At 40.1% G+C, this 21,594-nt stretch overlaps 1 protein-coding gene and 1 pseudogene across 1 annotated transcript; one reads left to right on the forward strand and one right to left on the reverse strand.

The window, feature by feature from the left end:
* Positions 1–293: 293 nt before the first annotated feature.
* Positions 294–1,672, reverse strand: LOC108977087 (annotated as a pseudogene).
* A 4,107-nt stretch (positions 1,673–5,779) lies between these two features.
* On the forward strand, positions 5,780–12,906 carry LOC108977086 (slo-interacting protein 1). Its single transcript, XM_018946595.1, has 6 exons — positions 5,780–5,883; positions 5,938–6,384; positions 6,450–6,764; positions 7,483–8,590; positions 8,668–8,939; positions 11,938–12,906. The coding sequence occupies exons 1-6, from the start codon at positions 5,854–5,856 to the stop codon at positions 12,793–12,795; spliced, it is 3,030 nt and encodes a 1,009-aa protein (XP_018802140.1). The 5' UTR covers positions 5,780–5,853; the 3' UTR covers positions 12,796–12,906.
* Positions 12,907–21,594: the final 8,688 nt, after the last annotated feature.

Here is a 21,594-nt window from a genome sequence, read left to right on the forward strand (position 1 = left end):
GAGAGGTTCCGTGCAATGAGGAAACGAGAAAGGTCGGAGAGGTAGTTCTTTACTTTCGAACACATGCCATGTTGTTGTCGTTGTAACGGCAGAATTCTGCCGAGTTGACAGTCCTTGGCCGGATAAAAATCCGAGTCCGTTCCGGTTTTCGTAGACCCGACTGTCGTGGAAACACATGCCATCTTTTCCATTGCCCGACGTCAATATCGTACAATCGTCAGCGCACGTTGCGGGAGTTTCGACATGTAGAAGTTAAACAGTAGCGGGGAGAGGACACTACCCTGCGGAACCCCCTGTTTAATTCTTCTCAGTTTGGATGTTTCATCTCGCAATAGTATGGGATGACTGACGATCGCTCAGATAATAATCCACCTCTTTAGCCCTGGAGGAAGCGTAGTTTTTTCGATGTCCTGCTGTAGCGTTTTGTGGTTGACTGTGTCAAAAGCTTTTGACAAGTTCAACTCAACGAGGATCGTTCTCTCGCAGAGTGGTTTCTGGTTGAGGCCACGAACTATCTGAGTGTTTATGACGCTAAGTGCTGTGGTGGAGTTCGCTTTTAGGAGTCCATGTTGGTGGTTGGCTAGGCTCAGGTGGCGAGTGAAGGTCGGGAGTAATAAGGCTTCAAGTGTCTTCACTACTGGGGAGAGGAGAGTTATCGGTCGATACGATTCCCCTTTGTCGGCGGGTTTACCAGGTTTCCGTCCTGGCACCAATCTTCCGATTTTCCACGCATCGGGTAACTGACCAGTGACAGGTTGAGGACCTTGGTGAGGTAACTTACTCCTTTCGGGCCTAGATGCTTTAGCATAGCATGTTGATTCCATCAGGGCCAATGGATTTGGAAGATTTTGCTTTGTTGATGACTCCCTGAGCTTCCTCATCGGTGAAAGTAAGTGGCGCGCCGTCGTTTGGCATTTTGCGCAGCCGTCGGTTAACACATCGTTTGGCTTTGTCTACCGAAGGGTGCAGTGTAAACTGCCGGCTAAAATAGCTCGCGCACTTTTTCGGGTTCGAAGAGACATGATCGTTGAATTGAACTTCAACTCGGTCGTCATGTCTCTTCGGGTTGGACAAAGCTTTGACAGTAGCCCAAAGCTTACTCACACCGGTGGAGAGGTTACAGGACTTCAGGTGCTCTATCCATTTCGCCCGCTTATGGCGGTTTACCATACGCCGAATCTCCAAATTGAGATCACTTATTTGGGGATTTCCGGGATCGGCATGGCGTAAGATGTCGCGCTCGTTAGCTAAAACGGCTGCTTCGGCTGGGAAATTGGGGCGGATTTCCGCTATTCGTCCAGCTGGTATGAAGCGAGCGGTAGCTGCTGCGATCACCTTGCGAAATTGACGTTCGCCGACGCATACGTCCATAGGAATAGGTAGAGCGTTGAAGGTGCTCTCGGTACATTCTGTGAAGCCGACCCAATTAGCTTTTTTTTTACGGTTAATGTGGGTACGGTTATCCACAATCGGGAGGCTTCTCGATCGAGATAATTATGGGCAGATGGTATGATGYGAGAGTTAGCATAGGTCGCCAGGTTATGCTATTTATCAGACCACCGCTAGCAATGGTAATATCAGGCGAGCTATTACAGATGCCCATAATTCTGGTGGGGGCTTCGTCATTCATTGTGCAGAAAGTCGAACCGTCAATCTGTTCCGCAAGCTCCATCCCCCTACGATCATTTGACAGGCAGGAACGCCAAAGATCGTGATGCGCGTTAAAGTCGCCTAGTACCAGACGGTTCTCACCACGAAGTAGCGCACCTATATTCGGGTGATATCCTGTAGGGCAACATGTAACTGGGGGGATGTATATATAATATTAAATATTTCGAGCTCGACATCGCCCGACCAGATAGCTATGCCCTGACATTCTAGGGTAGTATCCCTGCGGTCGATGTCTACATCGATTAGACGATACTGCACGGAGTTGTGCAATATGAAGGSTAGGCCACCACCAATATCTCGCTCGCGATCTTTACGTAAAACGATGAAACCAGCACAACTCAGAAGATTTGAGAGGTTGTTCAACTTGGTTTCTTGGACTGCATCTATCAATACACGTTCCCGATTTATAGGTGCAACTATCTCCTCGATCTTGCTCTGGAGTCCGTTGCAGTTAAATTGAAGTAATCGGGTTTGTCGCGGGTGTCCGTGAGTGATCCTGGGGGTGGGGCGGCGCGCGAACTATGTGCAGATTGCACAGCTGCAGAGGCTTGTGTCGCAGTATTGCGCAGAGAACATTTGGCCACGTAACGCGTGGTCCACTCCCTATGGGTCTTAAGGCCTGAACAGGTCTTAAGATGGCTCCAGCCATTGCATGTATTACACCCGACCAAGATGGAGTTTGGATCAAGCCTTTCTGCGCAAACGCAGCAGAAAAGATCCTCCGGGATTGATTCAATGCCAGCACGAGTCAGGAGGATACGGAGCAACCCTGCTGCAAGACGTTGCTCTAATGACGACGAACACAAATTAGTACTCATCGATCCAAACGGGGTTAGATCGCCGAAAAAACAGCCCTTCGTCGGATAAAATCCGAGTCAATTCCGGTACGTAGAACCGGCTGTCGTGGGAATTGGCTCTGGTCCCATGTTGTTGTTGTTTTAAAGGTTATCAGTCCCCGTTGGGATGGTAAGGGTTATCAGTGTTGTCGTCGATGTCATCTAACGGGAGGCCCAGGAAACGTGCTGTTTCGACGGGGTCGGACCAAAGGGAAAAGGGTGTTAGATGGGTGAGGTTGGTTGGTGTTGGTTGGGCATGCAAAGAGGTGGCCAGTGTCAGGCGGAGACTCGTTGCATGCAGGACATATGCTGGGTATGTCAGGGTCTATTCTAGATAAGTAGGAGTTTAGCCTGCTACAATATCCAGAACGAAATTGCGCAAGGGTCACTCGCGTTTCCCGCGGCAACTTGAGCTCTTCGTCTGCTATGGGTGGTGATTTGACTCCAAGTACGCCATTCACGGGAGGGAGTCGGTGAAGGTGTTGATGGCTCCACTGTGAAAGGCGGTCAGTGCCCGTCGGAAGTCAGTTGCGTCCGAGGTCCTGTTGGCATATTGTTCCATGTTGTCGACGTGATCAAGGAATGACCTCTTGATACTCCTAGGAGGCGGTTCCGCTCTAAGCAGATGACTGCGAGGATGATTTCTACGAAAACATCTCAGCAGGAACTGCTTGGAGAGGAGTTCGTTATGCTCCTTAAATGGGAGCATAAGCGTCTCACTATGTAGGTGTTCGATGGGAGACATCAAGAGGCATCCCGTCGTGGTCCGGAGTGCTGTATTCTGGCAGGTCTGTAGTTTCCCATATGGGTGCTGCATAGTTAAGCTCTGGTCCCATCATCTTGGACGCTGCCACAGAGCGGGCTAGTTCGTCGGCTTTCTCATTTCCTGTTACCTCTTTATGCCCCGCCACCCACATTAGGTGCACCCTGTTGCAGCAAGATAGGCGGTTCAGCCTTCCTATGCATTCCTCTACTAAAAGCGATTTGCCCTCATATGCTGAGATCACTTTTAGTGCCGCTTGACTGTCGCTAAAAATAGCGATGCCCTCGTTGCGATAGTTGTGGTGGAGGTTGATTTCTACGCACTGACTTATAGCAAAAAATGTATAGTGTGTCAAGCGTGGAGTCATTCGCCTCGGTCTTACCGCCTAGAAAAACTCCAAAATTCTCTGCAAAGTTAATCCTCTTTGTAACGCCGTTCCGTGGGAGAAGGGCTAGTGGTGTGCTTTCCGCTAGTGCCTTCATCTGTTGAGACGACATTAGCATCATGGTATGTTTCGCTACCTGTTAAATCTAGTATGACTTCAAGCGCCGCAGTGGGGCATATGCGCATTGCCCCTGAAGAGCAGACACATGCAAGCCTTTGCAGATTTGCGTTGCCTTGACAGCCTAAGCAACCGCTCCATAGGTGACAATAGGCCTTACAATCATGGTATAAAGCCATCTAATGATACCTGGCTTGCATCCCCAGGATTTGAGGATGAGTCTAATGTGAGGCTAAGGAATTTGACCTCTTTCGACACCTCCACCTCCCTGCCTCCAATCTTTAGGGGTCTAAAGCTCGGAAGAGATCATCGCTTAGTAAAAGGGATCACTATAGTTTTTGCCGTATTGACAGACCGTGATGATAGACTTATATCGAGGGTTGTAACTATACAATTTAATACATGTGTGTGTGTGTCTAATTTTTTAGATATTTTGTTTAATAGTATTTCGGCTTTGCTGATAAATAATGATGATATTTGAAGACTATATGATGAGTGTATCTTATAATTTTACTGATCAGTCACCAATAATATATGGTGTCTTAATAAAGAAGCATGAGATGGTACCAAATATGCTGTCTTGTGGATTTCTGTGAATGGTTGAAATTTTATAGTTATCGCTTTACTAAAATTATCAAGCTGTTGTGCAAACTAGTGAAATTTTTATATCGTACTAGCCCCGTTTTCGGTAGGTCGCTTTGTTTTACAGCGCTGACTTTTTTAGGAAAATTGTCTCCTTATCGGTCCACTGATCCGGTCACATTTTGAAATTACCCACTGTCAAGTAGTATTTCATACTGATACCATATAATTGAAATTTTAGATCGTCAGTTTTGGCGAAGCTCGTATCTCTTTAAGTACGCCGATTGGTTAAGAGCTTTTTCACCGACTTTATTCCTCCTTCCTAATTCTTACACAAGGTTCTATATGACAACTTGAACACTCTCGTTTTAATAGTATGATATCCTGAACTGAAAATTAGTTCTACTTGAAGGCGAAAATTACATGCAATCATCTGGGCTGGACATCTCAGCACCCTGCAACCTTCATATTTGTAAATATTGCCTACGACTAGACTGGACAAGGTGACAATGATAATTTTTATTTACTTTGGAAAGCGGCAATACTTATATTTGAATATATTATATATCCAAAAAAAAAATGAACGCAATCTTAAAAATACAGATAACACCCTGGCTACGTTCATCTTACGTAGACGTGACTTTATTGGGATGTGTGAAATCTATCAATATTTGATAATCTTTCTTAACTGGTAAATAATTGTCATAAACGTGTAATGTTTGCACAGAGTGTAACAGTGTTAAAAGTGGGCAAAATCCCATTTTTTTGTTTTTGCATTTTCTGTTCCTTTGTACTTTTAGAATTAATGTAGAAACCCACTTTACCATTGGAAGGTTTCGAAAAAGGTCCAAAAATAATAATACCGCTCGATGTTCGGAGCGCTCAGAGTGCACACTTCAAACTTTAAACGAGTTTTTCTCAAACACACTTTTTTAAACTGGCGGACATGATTTCGGTCGAACTACTCCACCGATTTGCTTAGTTTTTTTTTTAATGTTCACAAAACGCCTGGATATCGTCCCAATTTCATAATCCATAATTTTTTTATAATTTATTGACAATGTTAAGATAAAATTTATGTGAAAAAACATGGGTAATCGTGTCCGCCAGTGAAAAAACGCATCACATTCACCCAGCCATTTCACCGACAGATGTCATCAAAAAACTTGTTTATACACTCCACGATATACCTCATGCTATCTGAAAAAAGTTTTATTATAGAATAAAAATTTCTATATATAAAAAAGTCGAAAAGACAGGCCCGCTTACTCTTCTGACCACTTAATGTATTATATATGTATCGGATAATATGTAAGGAATGAAGGTATACATATTGTTGAAATACTGAAAATATGATTTTTGTTAAATGTTGTGCAATCTGAAATTTATTGCATAATATGTAAAAATTTATATTTATGGTTTTAGGAAATTTGCAAAACAAAGGAATAATACTAAAGGACACCTTATCCTAGACTACATAACTATTTCCTTGTACCATTATGGCCGAAATTGACTTTGTCGTTTTGAAGGTAAGGATAACATTTTAAATAAAATTTACATTCAATATTGAAATACTTCCATAGGTTAATGGCGCCGATATAAATCAATTACCAGAACAAAAATTGGTTCAAATGTTCCTTACTGCCGGCGAGCCGTTGCTTGTAGAAATTCATAGGAAATATAGCTGTAACGAAAGCTACATTACTGATAGCAATTATGGCAAACAAGATTCCGATCATATTATATCCAAGTCGGATGTTCTTCAAATTACTCCAAATGCAGAAACCACGAAAGGACTGTCGGTAAAAAATAGCTCTTCAAATACATCTGTCAAAATAAAATTGGTTGTAGCTATAAACCAGTCACAGTCTTCGAAAAATTTAGAAACTTGTATTGAGCGTGTGTGCAAGACAACTCAAACTGACACTAGTTATTATCTCTATGGTAGTTCAAAGAAAGCGGCTGATCATTTCGTTGAACATGAACATAATTTATTAGATCAATGTATGGCACCAGAAATTGATGTAGAAGTGAGTTTGTATTGTTTTTCCTTCACAAATGTTTCTTTTTGAATATTCATAAATACTGCTTTCAGGAAATAACACTGCGAAAGTCAGATAGCAACGAACGACTGGGATTAATTGTTTGTTATAATAGTTCCGCCAGCAACGGTAATAGCGGCGAAAATAATGGGGCCTTTTCTAGTTCTGACGACAACGATGTCTGCACTGAAGTATACATAAGTGGTATACAACCGGATAGTGTAGCTGGAAGAGACGGTCGCTTGCGTCAAGGAGATCAAATACTTCAAATCAATGGAAAGGATATCAAAAATAAAGAAGAAACCGAACTGTTAATAGCGGAAAATAATAATGCTGTAACTCTTTTAGTCAGCCGATATCTTTTTGCGGTAATTACTGTATATTATGTTTGTATTTATTATCATGTTCAAAATATAGTATTTTTGACGCTTAATCTAATTTACCATATCCTAGGTATAGACCCCGGGCTTAGAGCCTTACACGAGTAACTTATAATGGCTTCAATGACGTCATGATGTTATGCCCAAAGCGATTTCTTCGGTTTTGGCAATAACGATGTCTTTGCAATGATTCTCTTTTCGTGTTTAGTCAAAAAGTCAGTCACAATCATGGTATAATGTGACGGCGCTTTCAGTTCTTTTGGTACGTGTTTGGCATTGACACTCTTCATATTTAAAACTTTAACCAACCAATGTTAAGTCGATCCTTAAGAGACATAGAGATGCCTGCTATCTCTCTGATGGCAACCCAACGGTTTTCAAGTACTGTTTCTTTAACGATAAAAAAATAATTATATGTTGATTAAAATTATATCCGACTACAATATATAGCTGTCATACAAACAGAATGTTCAAAATCAAGTTCTTATATAGAATTTGTTTGTGAAAGGTATTCTAACTTCGGTGCAACCAAAGTTAGTGTTTTTCTTGTCTTTAAGTAAACATATATTTTATTAATATTTTTTAATTTTTTCACTTGTTGATAGCTGGTTTATTTATATAGTTATTAACGTTATTTCAGTGGTTAAATTATTTTGAAATTGTTATCTACAAGTAAACATTAATTTCTAGTGTTTGACCATTATAGGAGGAGGACGAGTTCAACGAACCTTTGTTGGCTGATATAGAAATCGATGAAGAGGATGACGCCGAGAATGAAGAGTATTACGCTGAAAATAATATGACTTATGATATTTGTTTTCCACAGAACGTAGCCACTCCAGATTTAGAAAAGGCTTTAGTAACTCATCACGACAATAAAATCAAACAACCACAATCTACTTTTAGTGAACAAAGACCCTCAATAACAACAGTACCTTCTACGGCCGTGACAATATTAGCCCATCCTAGTAATGTCAAGCAAAGAGATGCAGATACTGCAGATAGCCCGGAAAAGAACCCTATGTTTGGTTGTGAAAAAAGTATTGAGCAGTTGCCTAGTCCTGCTTTACAGCAAAATATAAAAAAGGAACACAACTTATCAAAAAGGAATTTACGGCCATCCAAAGTTGACCAGCTTATTTTTCGTACACCAACAACGCTTGGATCGTCAAGAAAAAAATCAAATGATCAAAGAGATAGCAATTACGATACGGCAGAACATATATATGAAACTATACCAGAAGATTCAGAATTGGAGCCAGTTTATTGCTCCCCCTATGAGAGTTCAACATATGTTACGGCTTTGGGGTCCTGTTCATCTGCCGCTACCGACTCTTTGCAACAGTTGCAACAAAAGAAAAACTTAGTAAAATGGTTAGATGTATGTTCTACTCCTATGACGGGTTCGGAAAATGCTATCAAAGAATCTGGACGAAGTACTAGCAGTTGTATTCGTAAATATTGGAATAGCGATACAAATAAAAAAAATAATACTGTCTCCAGTACCTTAACAACTATAACAAATGGATCAAGTAGTAGTGGAGGCAGCGCAAATAGCGGTGTGGGCAATAGAATAGATTTTTTGCAAGATGAAGAACTTGATCACTCTTCTAGTGCTTACAATACGGAAGGATCAAATAATAGTACGGTTCAATTTGTCTCGGCACTGAATCCAAATGGTAAGTGTTATGGTGTACGTGAAGACTTCAAAACGCAGAATTTCCAACAATCGAAGGCCAAAACTAATCATGTCTTGAATAACATTGGCATTGATAGCATAACGCAGCTTCCACAAACTCTAAGTAGTAATCTAGGTATGTTTGTTTACCGTGTATTTATTTATATAAAATATATATATATATTAATAAATCATATATGTATCCCTATTTAGTTATTTCAGGTGGTTCAACAGATTTTCGCGAAACTCTTTTATTGAATGCAACTTTAGAAGAACAACCTACATTTTCACCAAACCACAAATTTAATAATGAATCTTACCAGACCTTTAACAAAAGTGTGTTTCCAAATGCGATTTCACAACATCAACACTATCATTTGTCTCAATCGCTGACGCGGGATAAAATTCTTCATCTACAGAGCTCATGCTGTCCTCAATTCATTGCACCAAACCTAAGTCAATATCATTTTGTTAGCAGTCAAGAGGTTTGTTGCTAATACAAATACAGTGGGGAGCAAAAGTGAGTAAATATTTGCATGTTTCGTATAACGGAGCGAATAAAAAATAAAACAGATGAACAACTTTATTATTCTAGATGTAATATACTAAAAATTGCGAAATATTATCAAATGATAAATATATAATCATGTGAGTCGAGAAAAAAATATAACAAAAACAACTCATACATAGGGAAATAATGAAATAAAATTGTTTTTGTTCTCCATTAAATTTTTTAGCAACTTTGCTCTCCCTACATGTTGCAGTAGAGAGTATAATAGTTTTATTCAACTAGCGATTGTTTGTAACACCTGTAACTAATCAAGATAGATATAAATTATCAGGATGACAGGACGAGTTACTGTTCGTGTGTTCTTCGGCCTATCTATCCCTGCAAGTCATAACTTAAGTAAAAATTGAAATATGTTTGGAGATTCGTATCGCTGATCAGCTTAATTGGACCATTTTCACTACTAAAGAGTGTTAACGCACTAAATTACATTCGATTTTACAACCTACATGAGTCCTCGAAATTGTAAAGTGGGCATGACATCGCCCTAAGTCTGATTCTTTCGTTTTGCAATTGATGGAAAATGACGCAATCGAAATAAAGTGTTGCGTTTGATCAATTAAGGCCTTTAAGATATGCCATCTCACGTTAGAAAGTGGTAGAAATCGGACCACAACTTTTTAAGAACTCAGATACAGAATATGTATACCCGAGCAGCCCTATGTGTGGCTATTGAAATTCAATCTTTTGTGATAACAGTGTGATTTTGTGTTAAAATTATTTAAAAATGATTCAATATATCTGCTATCCCTCAGATACCTCATATAATTTAAGAATTTTCGGTTTACTTGATATCAGTCAATTCTGTTATCAGTAAAAACTATAGCTTTATTTTATTATATAATAGTATAAATATTTATGAGAACCTTGTAACACTTCCTATGCGATTAAGCATACTTCAGCACACTTTGCCGCAAATCTACCAGGTTTGGTGGAGATGATGGACATTTTGCCAACCGTCTTTTTTCTAATACACCATAAATTTTTAATTGGGTTGAGGCAAGATTTCTGAAATGTGTTTCGATCTCTTGCTGAAACACTATTTCAGATTCGGTGTAAACATTTATATAATAATTAGAATCTACTACGCTGATGATACCACGTCTATATTTCAAATAAATGTAATGACTTTAATTTTGTCAAAGAACTAATGAAATTTACTGTAAATTTTGAAAATTTTACTGATCGGAAAATTAAAATGAAAAAGGTACATAACTGAGAACATATGAGTTGGTGTTGTTTCATTTTTTTTATTTCTCTTCCAAGCTCTTCGTTGAGTATTTTTTGCTACTTTGTAATACACTATATATTTCGTTTGCTTTACTGTTTTCTGTTTTATTCGCTCTCGAATGCCAAAATGCAAATATGTCTTCACCTTTCTCCTCACTGTATCTTCGTTACTGTAATGAATTAAGCTATTGTCTAAGCTATAAGTTTTCGAATGGGTATTTTTTTATGCTACCTACTTTTGGTTTCATATGAAACTATCCCAACACATCACTTTTTCTTAGACTATTAAAATCCCAATATATACATACATGTAATTCACACAAATTTCGAGAGTGTGTAATGTTCGGCTACACCTGAACTTAGCCTTTCCTTACTTGCTTAATTTAATAATATAGTTGTTAAAAAAAGAGAAGATTTCAGGCAGTTGCATTTTTTTTCTAATGTCTCTAATGTATTCGGTGGAAAGCCTAAGTAGTACTACTATCCAGTAGTAGAACACACGAGGAGAAGGAAGCACCGAACCGGTCCCATTATAGTGATAGCGGAGCTATGGAATCTTTTCTTTCCAGGTCATCTGCTTTATAATTGCCTGCCATCCCGCTGTGGCCTGTCACCCATATCAGCCTTATCATAAAGTGAATCGATGCCATTGATAACAAGGTTAGGCATATCTTAGCCGACCCAGAACGGATCGTTAGTGAGCCCAAGGCTGGATGCTGCACTCCGGAGCAGCCACTACCTTAAGAGCAGCAGCATCAGCTTGAAAACCACTGCAATAATCAGGAAGTCGGGCTGATGCCCTTTGACCCCTCAAACAAGAAGGGCAGTGTCTTTCCCGGGCATACATCTTCAGACGATATATATCGGCACACTATGCAGAATGCCATTAAGTGCCGTGATTGGAGTGAACACATGGTGATGTGTGTTTCCTTGCACGTGTGGTCTTTTCAGGAGCTCTCCACCACATAAAGATCCCATAGAACATAATAAGATTGACTATGGAGCCAGTAGAATACTTTCGGTGAGAGACAATGGCCCACTTTGCATTTAAAACCTTAAGATAACCCACGTTACAGGGTTCCTGTAACTATATGATCTATAAGACTACTGTCAGCCTTTTATTTGTTTACAGACGTTTTATTTGAAGTCCTTTTGGCCTTTAATATCACCGACTTGTACTGCTCAGATACTTGTTCGGCATGCTTGTCACCGTAGCTCTCCACGCTTAAAAAGTATCCACCCACGTCCTTAGCCGCGAGATGTTCACCGTCTTTCCCGATCTACTGTTTATAGAAGGGTCCGACCGCGAACTTCTATGACTTGGTATCGATCCTTTTACTGCTTTTAGGTGACCGGTTCCGTCGCCCCGAGAGCAGAACTCCCTCCCTCTCTTCGCTTCCCATCGTCATCGAAAGGATTTGTTTTTATGCTTCTTGTCCATGATGATTATGTCCCCACTCAGAGCGGCTATCTGTCCCTCGAAAAGGTAGTTGCCGTCCCAAGGTTGTTTCAGTAACGAAACTAAAGGGAGGGTTGACACATGCCCTTATGTAGCTATGCATTCAGAGCTACACAGCGCAAAGAAAGAATCGTCTCAAAATATAAGTATGCATACACATAATTTAACATGATGTAATCCTTCAAAAAATATTCCGGATATATATATGTTGTATTGTATATTTTAGGTTAGAACTGGTTCTCAGCTGGTAACAACAGTACCTTTACTTACCAACACTTACGTTAACCAAAAACCTCATTCGAAAGATGAAGCTATGGTTTGGAAAGTTAAACGTCGTCAAGATGGAACAAGATATATTGTTCGTCGTCCTGCTCGTAACCGCTGCATGGTACAAAATCGTTCTATTCGCATTAATACAGAGCACATGCGTAATAGAGATATTTCAACAACCGCGGAGGAGGATAATATGTCAGAAGTAAAAACAGGACGTTACTGGCCCAAAGAAGAACGAAAAAAACATGTTGAGCGTGGAAGAGAACGAAAACAACAAAATCAGTGTCAACTATCTAGGGCTCTTCTCGTTTCTAAAGTCTGTGTGAAGGATCAAACATCCCCAAAACCGTTTCAACAAAAGAGAAATGCCTTAAATCAGCAATATCGAACCAGCCAGCGCAGGGTTATTGAACATGAAGCTAACAGTATTCAACAATCCTATGCAACTGCCACCTTGCAGCAGCATTATCAACTGCAATTCAATTCATCACGGATACAGAAACCTTTAAAAATGATCGGCGGATGTGACTCTAATGAAACAAACGGCCTTTCTAGTACTGGGTACAATGAAATGCAGCTCATATCAACAAAAGAGTCGATGCTTGAAACAACGGAGAAGGAATTAGGTAGAATAACTTTGGCACCACTGTCGGAATCTACCATAACCATGAACAAACTAAACAGCGATGGACAATGTAGGCCAATAGCGTTGCCGAGTCCTCAAGATGTTAATGTTACAAACACATCGATTTTTTCAGCTTCCGCTGAAGACAATGAATTAAACAATTTTATATCCAGGACATCGGTTTAAATATTGTTAACATATTTTGCAATATGCAGCCTTTCATTCCACTTTTTTGAATCTATTTATTTTTTATTATTTATTAAAAAATACAAAATAAACTAGTCCTTTGAAATTAAATATATTATGTTCATATTTTTTTTTGATTATTTTAGTAAAGACTGGGAAAAGAGAGCCAAATACGATCGTGGAAAGGGAAAGGGACAGTTATATTTATAGTCTCATCACGAAGGGTCTCGATGCAATTGATAATGAGGTAAGACAAACTCGGAACGAAGTATTGGTGAGCTGAGGGCTAGTATCGCCGCTCTGCTTTCAAAATGGATAGTTACTCCTCTGAAATAGGCTGCACTCCGGAGAAGTAAATCTACCACTACCATAATGACTACGTCAGCTTGAAAAAACTGCAATAGTCACTAAGTCTGAACTGAAGTTCGTAGAAAGATTCTGACAATATAGCGGTTTTTCGGAAATGCTGTAAAATCCGGCTGATGCCCTTTGGACCATCAAAGGAAAGGGGCAGCGTCTCCTCCAGCGGTTTCTATTCACCCACAACTTTCAATACCACCACACAAAGAAACCATAGAACATAATTGGATTGACTATGTTGGCGTAGAGCTCGTGAACTGTTTTTATTGAGAGATTATTGGCACCTCTTCCTGTCTACGACGAGCCCTAAATACTTCATTGCCTCCGCGGAAGCGATGCCTCCGTGGTCTTGTATCGGCTAGTAAAATTGTTCCGGATAATGGCAAAGCTAATTCCGACCGCCAAATTAGTTACGACGCAGAATTTTTGACGGTGAAGTGAGGTCATACCACCCTTCGTGATAAAAGTAACATTGATTCGCCTGCAGCTACGCTGGTACGATGCTATCCGGACCGGAGAACTGATATGGTTTCATTGAGTTAGTGACCCGACTTATGGCAGCCCTTAATTTGTTCGCAGACGTTTTCTATGAGGTTCACTTAGCCTTTCTTAATTCCGACTTGAATATGGCTTCTCAGATATGCTTGTCACCGTAGCGCTCCACGATTTTGGCTGCCAAGCGGAAGTCTGCATTCTGGATGGTGTGGTCTTTTTTCTGTCACCTGTAGAGCCCCTCATGAGTCGAGCAGAGGTTATTTTGGTAGTGCTAGCAATTCCGCTGCTTATAAAGATTTCTTCCATATCTTTACCCGCCAGATTTCCATCGGCTTCCCAAAATCTACTGCTTATAGAAGGGTTCAATTACACTACTTAGTATCCAAACTTTCATTTCTTTTAGGTTTCGACAGTTTCACCCGGGAGCAGCATTCCCACCCGAGACAGAAATAACTCTGGCAACTCTGCTTGTTACTTTCATAGACACGTATTCACGTTAAAACACATTGACTCTCTGTACCTTAGCCTACAAGTATACTAACAAATTATATCAATAATTATTTAGAAGGTAACTGAGGTACAGAGTATTGTTTATATGGTATTTTTTTTTTTTTTATTGTTTATACGCAATTGTTTATATACTTGATTATAAGCAAATTTTGAAAGTAATGCCAATTATTAAGACACCACCTACAGGAGGGGGTTAATTAAATAAAACAGCCAAAAAATACGTAACGAGTTATTGAAAAACTTGAGGAAATGGAACAAATATATACACAACTTTCATTAGAAGTAAACACTTTAAAAGCCGAAAAACTGAAGCTTAAGTCCACTTTTTTTTTCCCATTGAGGACTACAGATGCATATCAAAAGCACTTTCGATTAGGAATATATCTTGGTATAACTTTGAAAATAAGTAAACAGAGCTAATAAGGGTGAAATATATTATTAACACGAGGACCCGTCCACGTTTTACTGTAGCTGATACATAGATAGTACTAATATATATGATTTCTATTAGTTTGATTATAACTATTAGTTAAGGAGATTTAGCATTTAGGTTAAGCAAAAAAAGAATCAAAAAGCATTTCGTGTTGTAATAAAGCTTTGGTTTTTGGGGGAAAAATACTGTTGAAGTTTTACTGTGTACCAGTGAAATCAACCGAGCCCAATCGACAGCCGGCCTAGTGGACTGCATACTATGAAACGATTCTGAAGCGAGGAAAGACGAAAAATCGGTTGGCAAGGTTATTGCATGGCATAAGCCAGCAGCTGTAAACTCTTATAAATGTTTGTAGATGCTCGATTAAGTTTTACAGCTCTAATTATTTTCTCCAGCAGCAGATTAAAGTTGTCGCACGACAGAGAGTTGCCTTGTCTGAAACCTCGTTTGGTATCGAATGGCTCGGAGAGGGCCTTCCCGATCCTGGCGGAACTTTTAGTGTTTCTCAACGTCAGTTGACACAGAGGTATTAGTTTTGCAGAGATACCAAATTCAGACATTGCGGCATAAAGGCAGCTCCTTTTCGTGCTGTCGAAAAAAGCTTTGAAATCAACGAACAGGTGGTGTGTGTCGATTCTCCTTTCACGGGCCTTTTCCAAAATTTGGCGCATGGTGAATTTCTGTTCGGTTGTTGATTTTCCAGGTCTAAAGCCACACTGATACGTTCACACAATACGTTCGATAGAACCTTATACGCGATGTTGAGGAGACTTATCCTACGGTAGCTGGCGTACATTATGGGGTCTCCTTTTTTGTGCATGCTTTCAATTCTTTCGTCGTACTCACGCATTTCGGCCTCTTTCTTTTTCTGTCTGCAAATGCGTCTCGCTTCCCTCTTCCACTCTCGGTATCTCTCCCATCCCTCACGTGTTGTGGACGATCGTAACGTTACGAGGTAGGCAGTCTGTTTTCTTTCCGCTGCGACATGGCGCTGCTCGGCATACCAGCTCTTCTTTTGCATTTTTTGCAAACCAACGGTTCCGCTTTGATGAATATTGTGGCTAGACGTTCATCCACCATCATTCAGATAGTACTCCCCAACGGAGTCTCTCTCCCACCACGAATCCCACACCAAACTTGCACTTCTTTGTATGGCCACTGTAGCAAATGCTAAAAGGACCTACTCGCTTCAGTCCATGTCCCGTCCATCTCATTTCTTGGACTGCGCTGATATCAGCCTTTACTCTAACGAGGACATCAACCAGCTTTGCAGAGGTACCTTCCCAATTAAGAGACCGGACATTCCAAGTGCATGCACTCAACTCGTAGTCCTTATTTCGTTTGCCATGGCCGTCATCAAAAGGCGGGTCTCTCATCCGAGGCTGGTTGTTCCTTWTCATTGGGGGTGTTTTTTTACGTGGCGGGTCCCAAACCCAGCGCACAACTCTATGCAGGGGATATTTCGCTTTCTCGCTTTAGCTCGCCTTCAAACGGATGTTCTTAGGGTAACCTGCGGATATTTGGTCAAAGACTAGATAATCTTTTGGGGGTATGCTCCGGTCTAGAAACCTTCTGTAAGCCGCCGGATTTTTTCGTGAAATTTTCGAGCACTACCCCTGTCGACCAGCTTATCAAGCTCTTCGTACTCACGCATTTCGGCCTCTTCCTTTTTCTGTCTGAAAATGCGTCTCGCTTTTCTCTTTAACTCTCGGTATCTATCCTATCCCGCACGTGTTGTGGTCGGTGGTAACGTTGCGAGGCAGCCTGTTTTCTCTCCATTGTTCTCTTATACCGAGTTGTTGACGAGTGCTCTCAGAGAGCAGGAGTGCAAGCCGAGTAGAAAATAGTTCGTCTGTCTGTTGTGATTGCAGTTCTCGACGTCCAAACTTCCTTGTCTTTGTTGACGCGCGGTTTTTACTGCACAGAGGCGGGTGCGAATCTTGGATGCAACAAGATAGTGGGCCGATTCAATGTTATTACCTCGGAACGTACGTACCTCTAGAACACTAGAGACGTGTCTTCCATCTATCACAACACGATCGATCTGGTTGGTGGTTTTTCGATCCGGAGAAAGCCAGGTAGCTTTATGCATCTTCTTATGCTGGAATCTAGTACTACAGATCAGCCTCAACCCATTTGGGGATATTTCGTCGTGGAGGCTGAATATATCGACCGTAGCGCCCTAGCGTTAAAGTCGCAAGCACGATTTGACATCGTGGTGGGGGCAGCTCTAGAAAGTGAGTTCCAAGCACTCATAAAAGGCATCTTTGGTCACATCGTACTTCTCATCCGTCGGGGCGTGGGCGCAAATCAGCGATATGTTGAAGAACCTCGCTTTGATACGGATTGTGGCTAGACGTTCATTCAACGGAGTGAATGAAAGTATTCTGCGATTCTCTCTCCCACCACGAATCCCACAACAAACTTGCGCTCTTTTATATGGCCCCTGTAGTAAATGCCACAAATGCCTACTCCTCTCTGTCCTGGTCCCGTCTATAGCATTTCTTGGACGGCAATGATGTCAGCCTTTATGTTCCCGAAGACATCAACCAGCGGGGCAGCGGCACCTTCCCAATTAAGGGACTGGACATTCCAAGTGCATGCACTCAATTCGTAGTCCTTATTTGGTTTGCCATGGTCGTCATCAAAAGGCGGGTCTCTCATCCGAGGCTGGTTGTTCCTTTTCATTGGGGGTGTTTTTTTTACGTGGCGGGTCCCAAACCCAGCGCACAACTCTATGCAGGGGATATTTCGCCTTCTCACTTTAGCTCGCCTTCAAACGGATGTTCTTAGGGTAACCAGAGTATACTTGGTCAAAGACCGGAAGTCGTGAGCTGCTTGAGCCCTATGTAGAAGAATCGTTTCTGGCCACTCCCAAGTGAATGGCGATCAGAGAACTTACCTCACTTGCCTCAACTTCTACACATGACTCCTTCCTCCATCGCATGGAAAACATTAAAAAGATTTACGAAATCAAGGCAATATTGAACTTAACACTAAACCTACCACTATTGGTCAAATTTACCCATTCTTTACACATTTTTAAACGTTATAACACCGTTATCAAACTGTATGACAATTCTCAGAATATGCAGATTTTCTTCATACTTCAGTTTTAGTTATTTGCTTTATTTTCAGTGGGCAAAAATATTATACCGTTACCTCAGAGTAAAATCTTGTATAATTATCTCATCGTGGGTTTCAATGGAAAGGACTTGACAATAAGTAGTAGTGCACTTCTAAAGAGTTTATTTTGCAATTTTTTTACAACTGTTTTTATGAACGAGATAAGGTAAAGCATCAATATTTGGATGAACATTTTTTATTCCTTACATAGTGTAATAATTTGTTGTAGATAATAACCCTAAAAATGTCAAAGCATTGGAAAATTACAAATTATCTAAGAAATATAACGGAAATTGAAGAAAAGGATTCAGAATATAATGAACAAGAAACTTCTCGAAATGAAAACAAAAACGTGGAAGCAAAGATATTTACATCAAGTGAATTGGAATCAGAAAGATATAGTGAAGAAGAGAATATTATAAATAAGCGTCCAGGACAGAAAAGAAAAAGAGTTTTATTGACATCCGAAAGTGAGATAAATTTAGAGGATGAGACAGGGGAACACACCGAAACAGCTGCTGATGGAACAGTCTGGGAAGAAATAAACGGAAATTCCAACCCTGGCAGGTGACCAGTGCATAATATTTTTAGGGATACGTCAGGTCCAACGGGATAAGAAACGACATATGATGAAAGGACAAATGAAGACGGCATTTGCTCTTATCATTGATCAGAGTATAATGCATCATATTATAAAATGTACAGAAAAAGAAGCATTTAGGGTGTTAAGAACTAAGTTGGAGCTAAATGCAACAGAAATAGATGCGTTCATTGCTTTGCTGTTTGCTCTTGGCGCATATGAGGTAAAAAATTTGGATATCTCATATTTGTGGAATAAAAATTGGGGACCCGCCTTTTTTTCAAAAACAATGAGCCGAAACGACTTTACTGAAATTATGAAGTATATACGATTTGATAAGAAGTGAGAAAGAAGTCAGCGTTTACAAACTATTAAATTTATATCTACAATATGGGATCGATTTATTGAAAATTCACAAAATTCTTATATACCTAGTGCGTATATTGCTGTTGATGAACAGTTGTTTTCGTCGAAGACTAGGTGCAGATTTACCCAATATATGCCAAAGAAACCCGACAAATTTGGAGTAAAGTGTGACGTAAGTACATAATAAATGGGTTTCCCTATTTGGGAAAGGTTGAAAGGAGAGACCGTTCAATGTCCCTTGGAGAGTTCGTTGTCGGAAGAAACGTAACAACGGACAATTAACATAACTCAATAGAAATAGAAAAAACGCAACAAACGTGTACCGGAAACTATTAGATTTTATAATGGTACAAAATTTGGTGTAGATGTGGCAGACCAGATGTCAAAAAAATACAGCGTGAAGTCGAAGAAACAACGGGTGAAAATATTTCGAGGCAAGAACCATACAATTTATCCTATCAACTGCGCCCGTGGCGGAAGAGCAATATTAATTAAAAATTCGTCTAAACAGTTTGAGGAAGAAGAACTATTAACTGGTAAATTTTTTGCTACAACAGTGACTATTTACGGAGTTAAAAGTCCGCTCTCACTTACCCTTGTGTTTAGTCCTCCAATGCATGAAATACAATTTGAAGAGTACCAACACTTAATAAACAGATACAGGTATCGGTTCATAATGGATGGAGATTTCAACTCTGGGGTTTAAGACTTACAACTACAAAGGGGAGAGAAAGTTATATATCATCTCTCTTAACAGCTTGTTAAGTGATGTTCCTGGAAATATTCAGTTGCTCTCCTAATTGTTGAACTATGCATTTAAAGGTCACCTTGGACAACTGAATATTCCAGGCAATGTTCGGCTATTTTGTCACGTAGGCAAAATGCACCGCTAATCGTTTAGGCTTGAGGAGAGCGAAAGGCAGTCTGAATTCAACGACTAAGCTGAGATGAGCTAAAAACGAAATAAATCAATGAAAGTTAATAAAAGAATAAAATCGTGTTTGTATTTAAACCCGTATTAAGAAAAGAATAAAACTAGAGCTCTATAAAGTAGTCAACTGGAAGTTATGTATGTTCTCAACGAGCTTACCACCATATTGACCATCAGATAGCCAAAAGATCCCAGACCTGATTGATTTGTTCATTGTCGGCAAAATATCCCTGAACTATTCGTCGACCAATCAGTTTAACCTATAGTGAAACCGAGGATTATGGAATGTTATAAAAGTAAATATGATTCTATTTTAATTGCAGACCAATCGGAATCTGAAATTTTGCAAGTATGCAATACGGAGCTTGGAAAAGTACACTAGTAGGAAGGAAAATTGCTGTAAAATCTCAATATCTCAATTATATTGGAGAAATAATAACCCCGCTGGTCAGCATATATTTCAAATAACTTTTCTAAAGATCTTAATCGGAAAAAATATCTTCGGTCTCTAATCAATGGAAGAAATTTCGACCACTCTCTTTGGAAAAGCTGTAACAGATTACAAACACCAGAAACTCAAGTAGTCGCATTAAAATAAGTGCTGATAGTTGGGCGAGAGAAGACTAAAAAAAAAGCGGAAGTATGTTTGGATTTTTAGTCACAATATTCTGTCCACACGTAAGTTATCCTCTTCAAAAAAGCGAATAAATCTCAAGTTGCAAAAGCAGTGAGCTAAGTGAGGAAATCAAAAATCCTAGAACCAAAAAATCTCCCGGCTACGACCTCATTACTGCCGAGGTTCTATCCAGCTTCCTCCAATAAGTATAGTAAAAATTAACGCGGATTTTTATATTAAATACCTGGCAAATTATTAGAAATATGCTGAAATTATTATGATTGAAAAGCTCCTGGCACATGACACCAGGACATGATGTATCTTCTTACAGACATATATCACTTCTACCGATAATATCGAAGCTTTTGGATAAAATTATCATAAAACGTCTTAATAAAATCATAGAAAAAAACAATAATACCAGCACATCAGTTTGGGTTTCGAGCTAACTATTCTACGATTGATTAAATCCACAGAATTACACCAATTTTTGAAAAAGCCGTTGAGGAAAAAATTCTGCTCGACCGTATTTTTGGATGTATCAGAAGCGTTCGATAAACTTGGAAACTGAAACTGATTTTACCGAAATAGCAGTATGACGTCGTAAAATCATATTTGCCAGGTCGCTATTTCCGCGTTAAACAAGGAGACAATTATTCTATTCTTAAGGAAATAAAAGCAGATGTTCCATAAGGTAGTGTGTGGGGCCCTCTTCTTTACATTCTATTCACGCATGACCTGCCAGTAGACTAAAATTATACAACAGCCACATTTGCAGATGATACCGCGTTCCTTGCTGTTGGTAGTAATGAACTTTTGTTTACTCCAATCTGTTAATAAAAAAAAAAAACTGTGATAGATCTGGACGTCGCTTTTAATACCTCTTCACTTCCCATCTTCACCGAAATGTTTTGTTTTTATATTTGTTGCCCATTATGAATGGGTCCTCAGAGCGGCTATTTGTCCCTCGAGAGGTAGTTGCCTTTAGTTATCCCAAGGTTGTCTCAGTAACGAAGCCAAGGCGTGGGTTGACACATGCCCTTATCTGGCTACGTGTTCAGAGCCAAACAACGCAAAAAGGAATCATCTCAACATATAAGTATCTTCTTCTTCTTGATTGGCGTTGTCAACGCTCACGCGATTATAGCCGAGTTACCAACCGCGCGCCAGTCGTTCACTTCCAACGGAGCGGAGGCCTTCCTCTTCCTCTGCTTCCCCCGGCGGGTACTGGGTCGAATACTTTCAGAGCTGGAGTGTTTTCGTCCATCTGGATAACATGACCTAGAAAGCGTAGCCGCTGTCTTTTAATTCGCTGAACTATGTCAATGTTGTCGTATATCTCGTACAGCTCATCGTTCCATCGAATGCGATATTCGCCGTGG

Source organism: Bactrocera latifrons, unplaced genomic scaffold (assembly GCF_001853355.1).
Source record: "Bactrocera latifrons isolate USDA-ARS-PBARC rearing strain unplaced genomic scaffold, ASM185335v1 scaffold_838, whole genome shotgun sequence".
Taxonomy (NCBI): Eukaryota; Metazoa; Arthropoda; class Insecta; order Diptera; family Tephritidae; genus Bactrocera; species Bactrocera latifrons.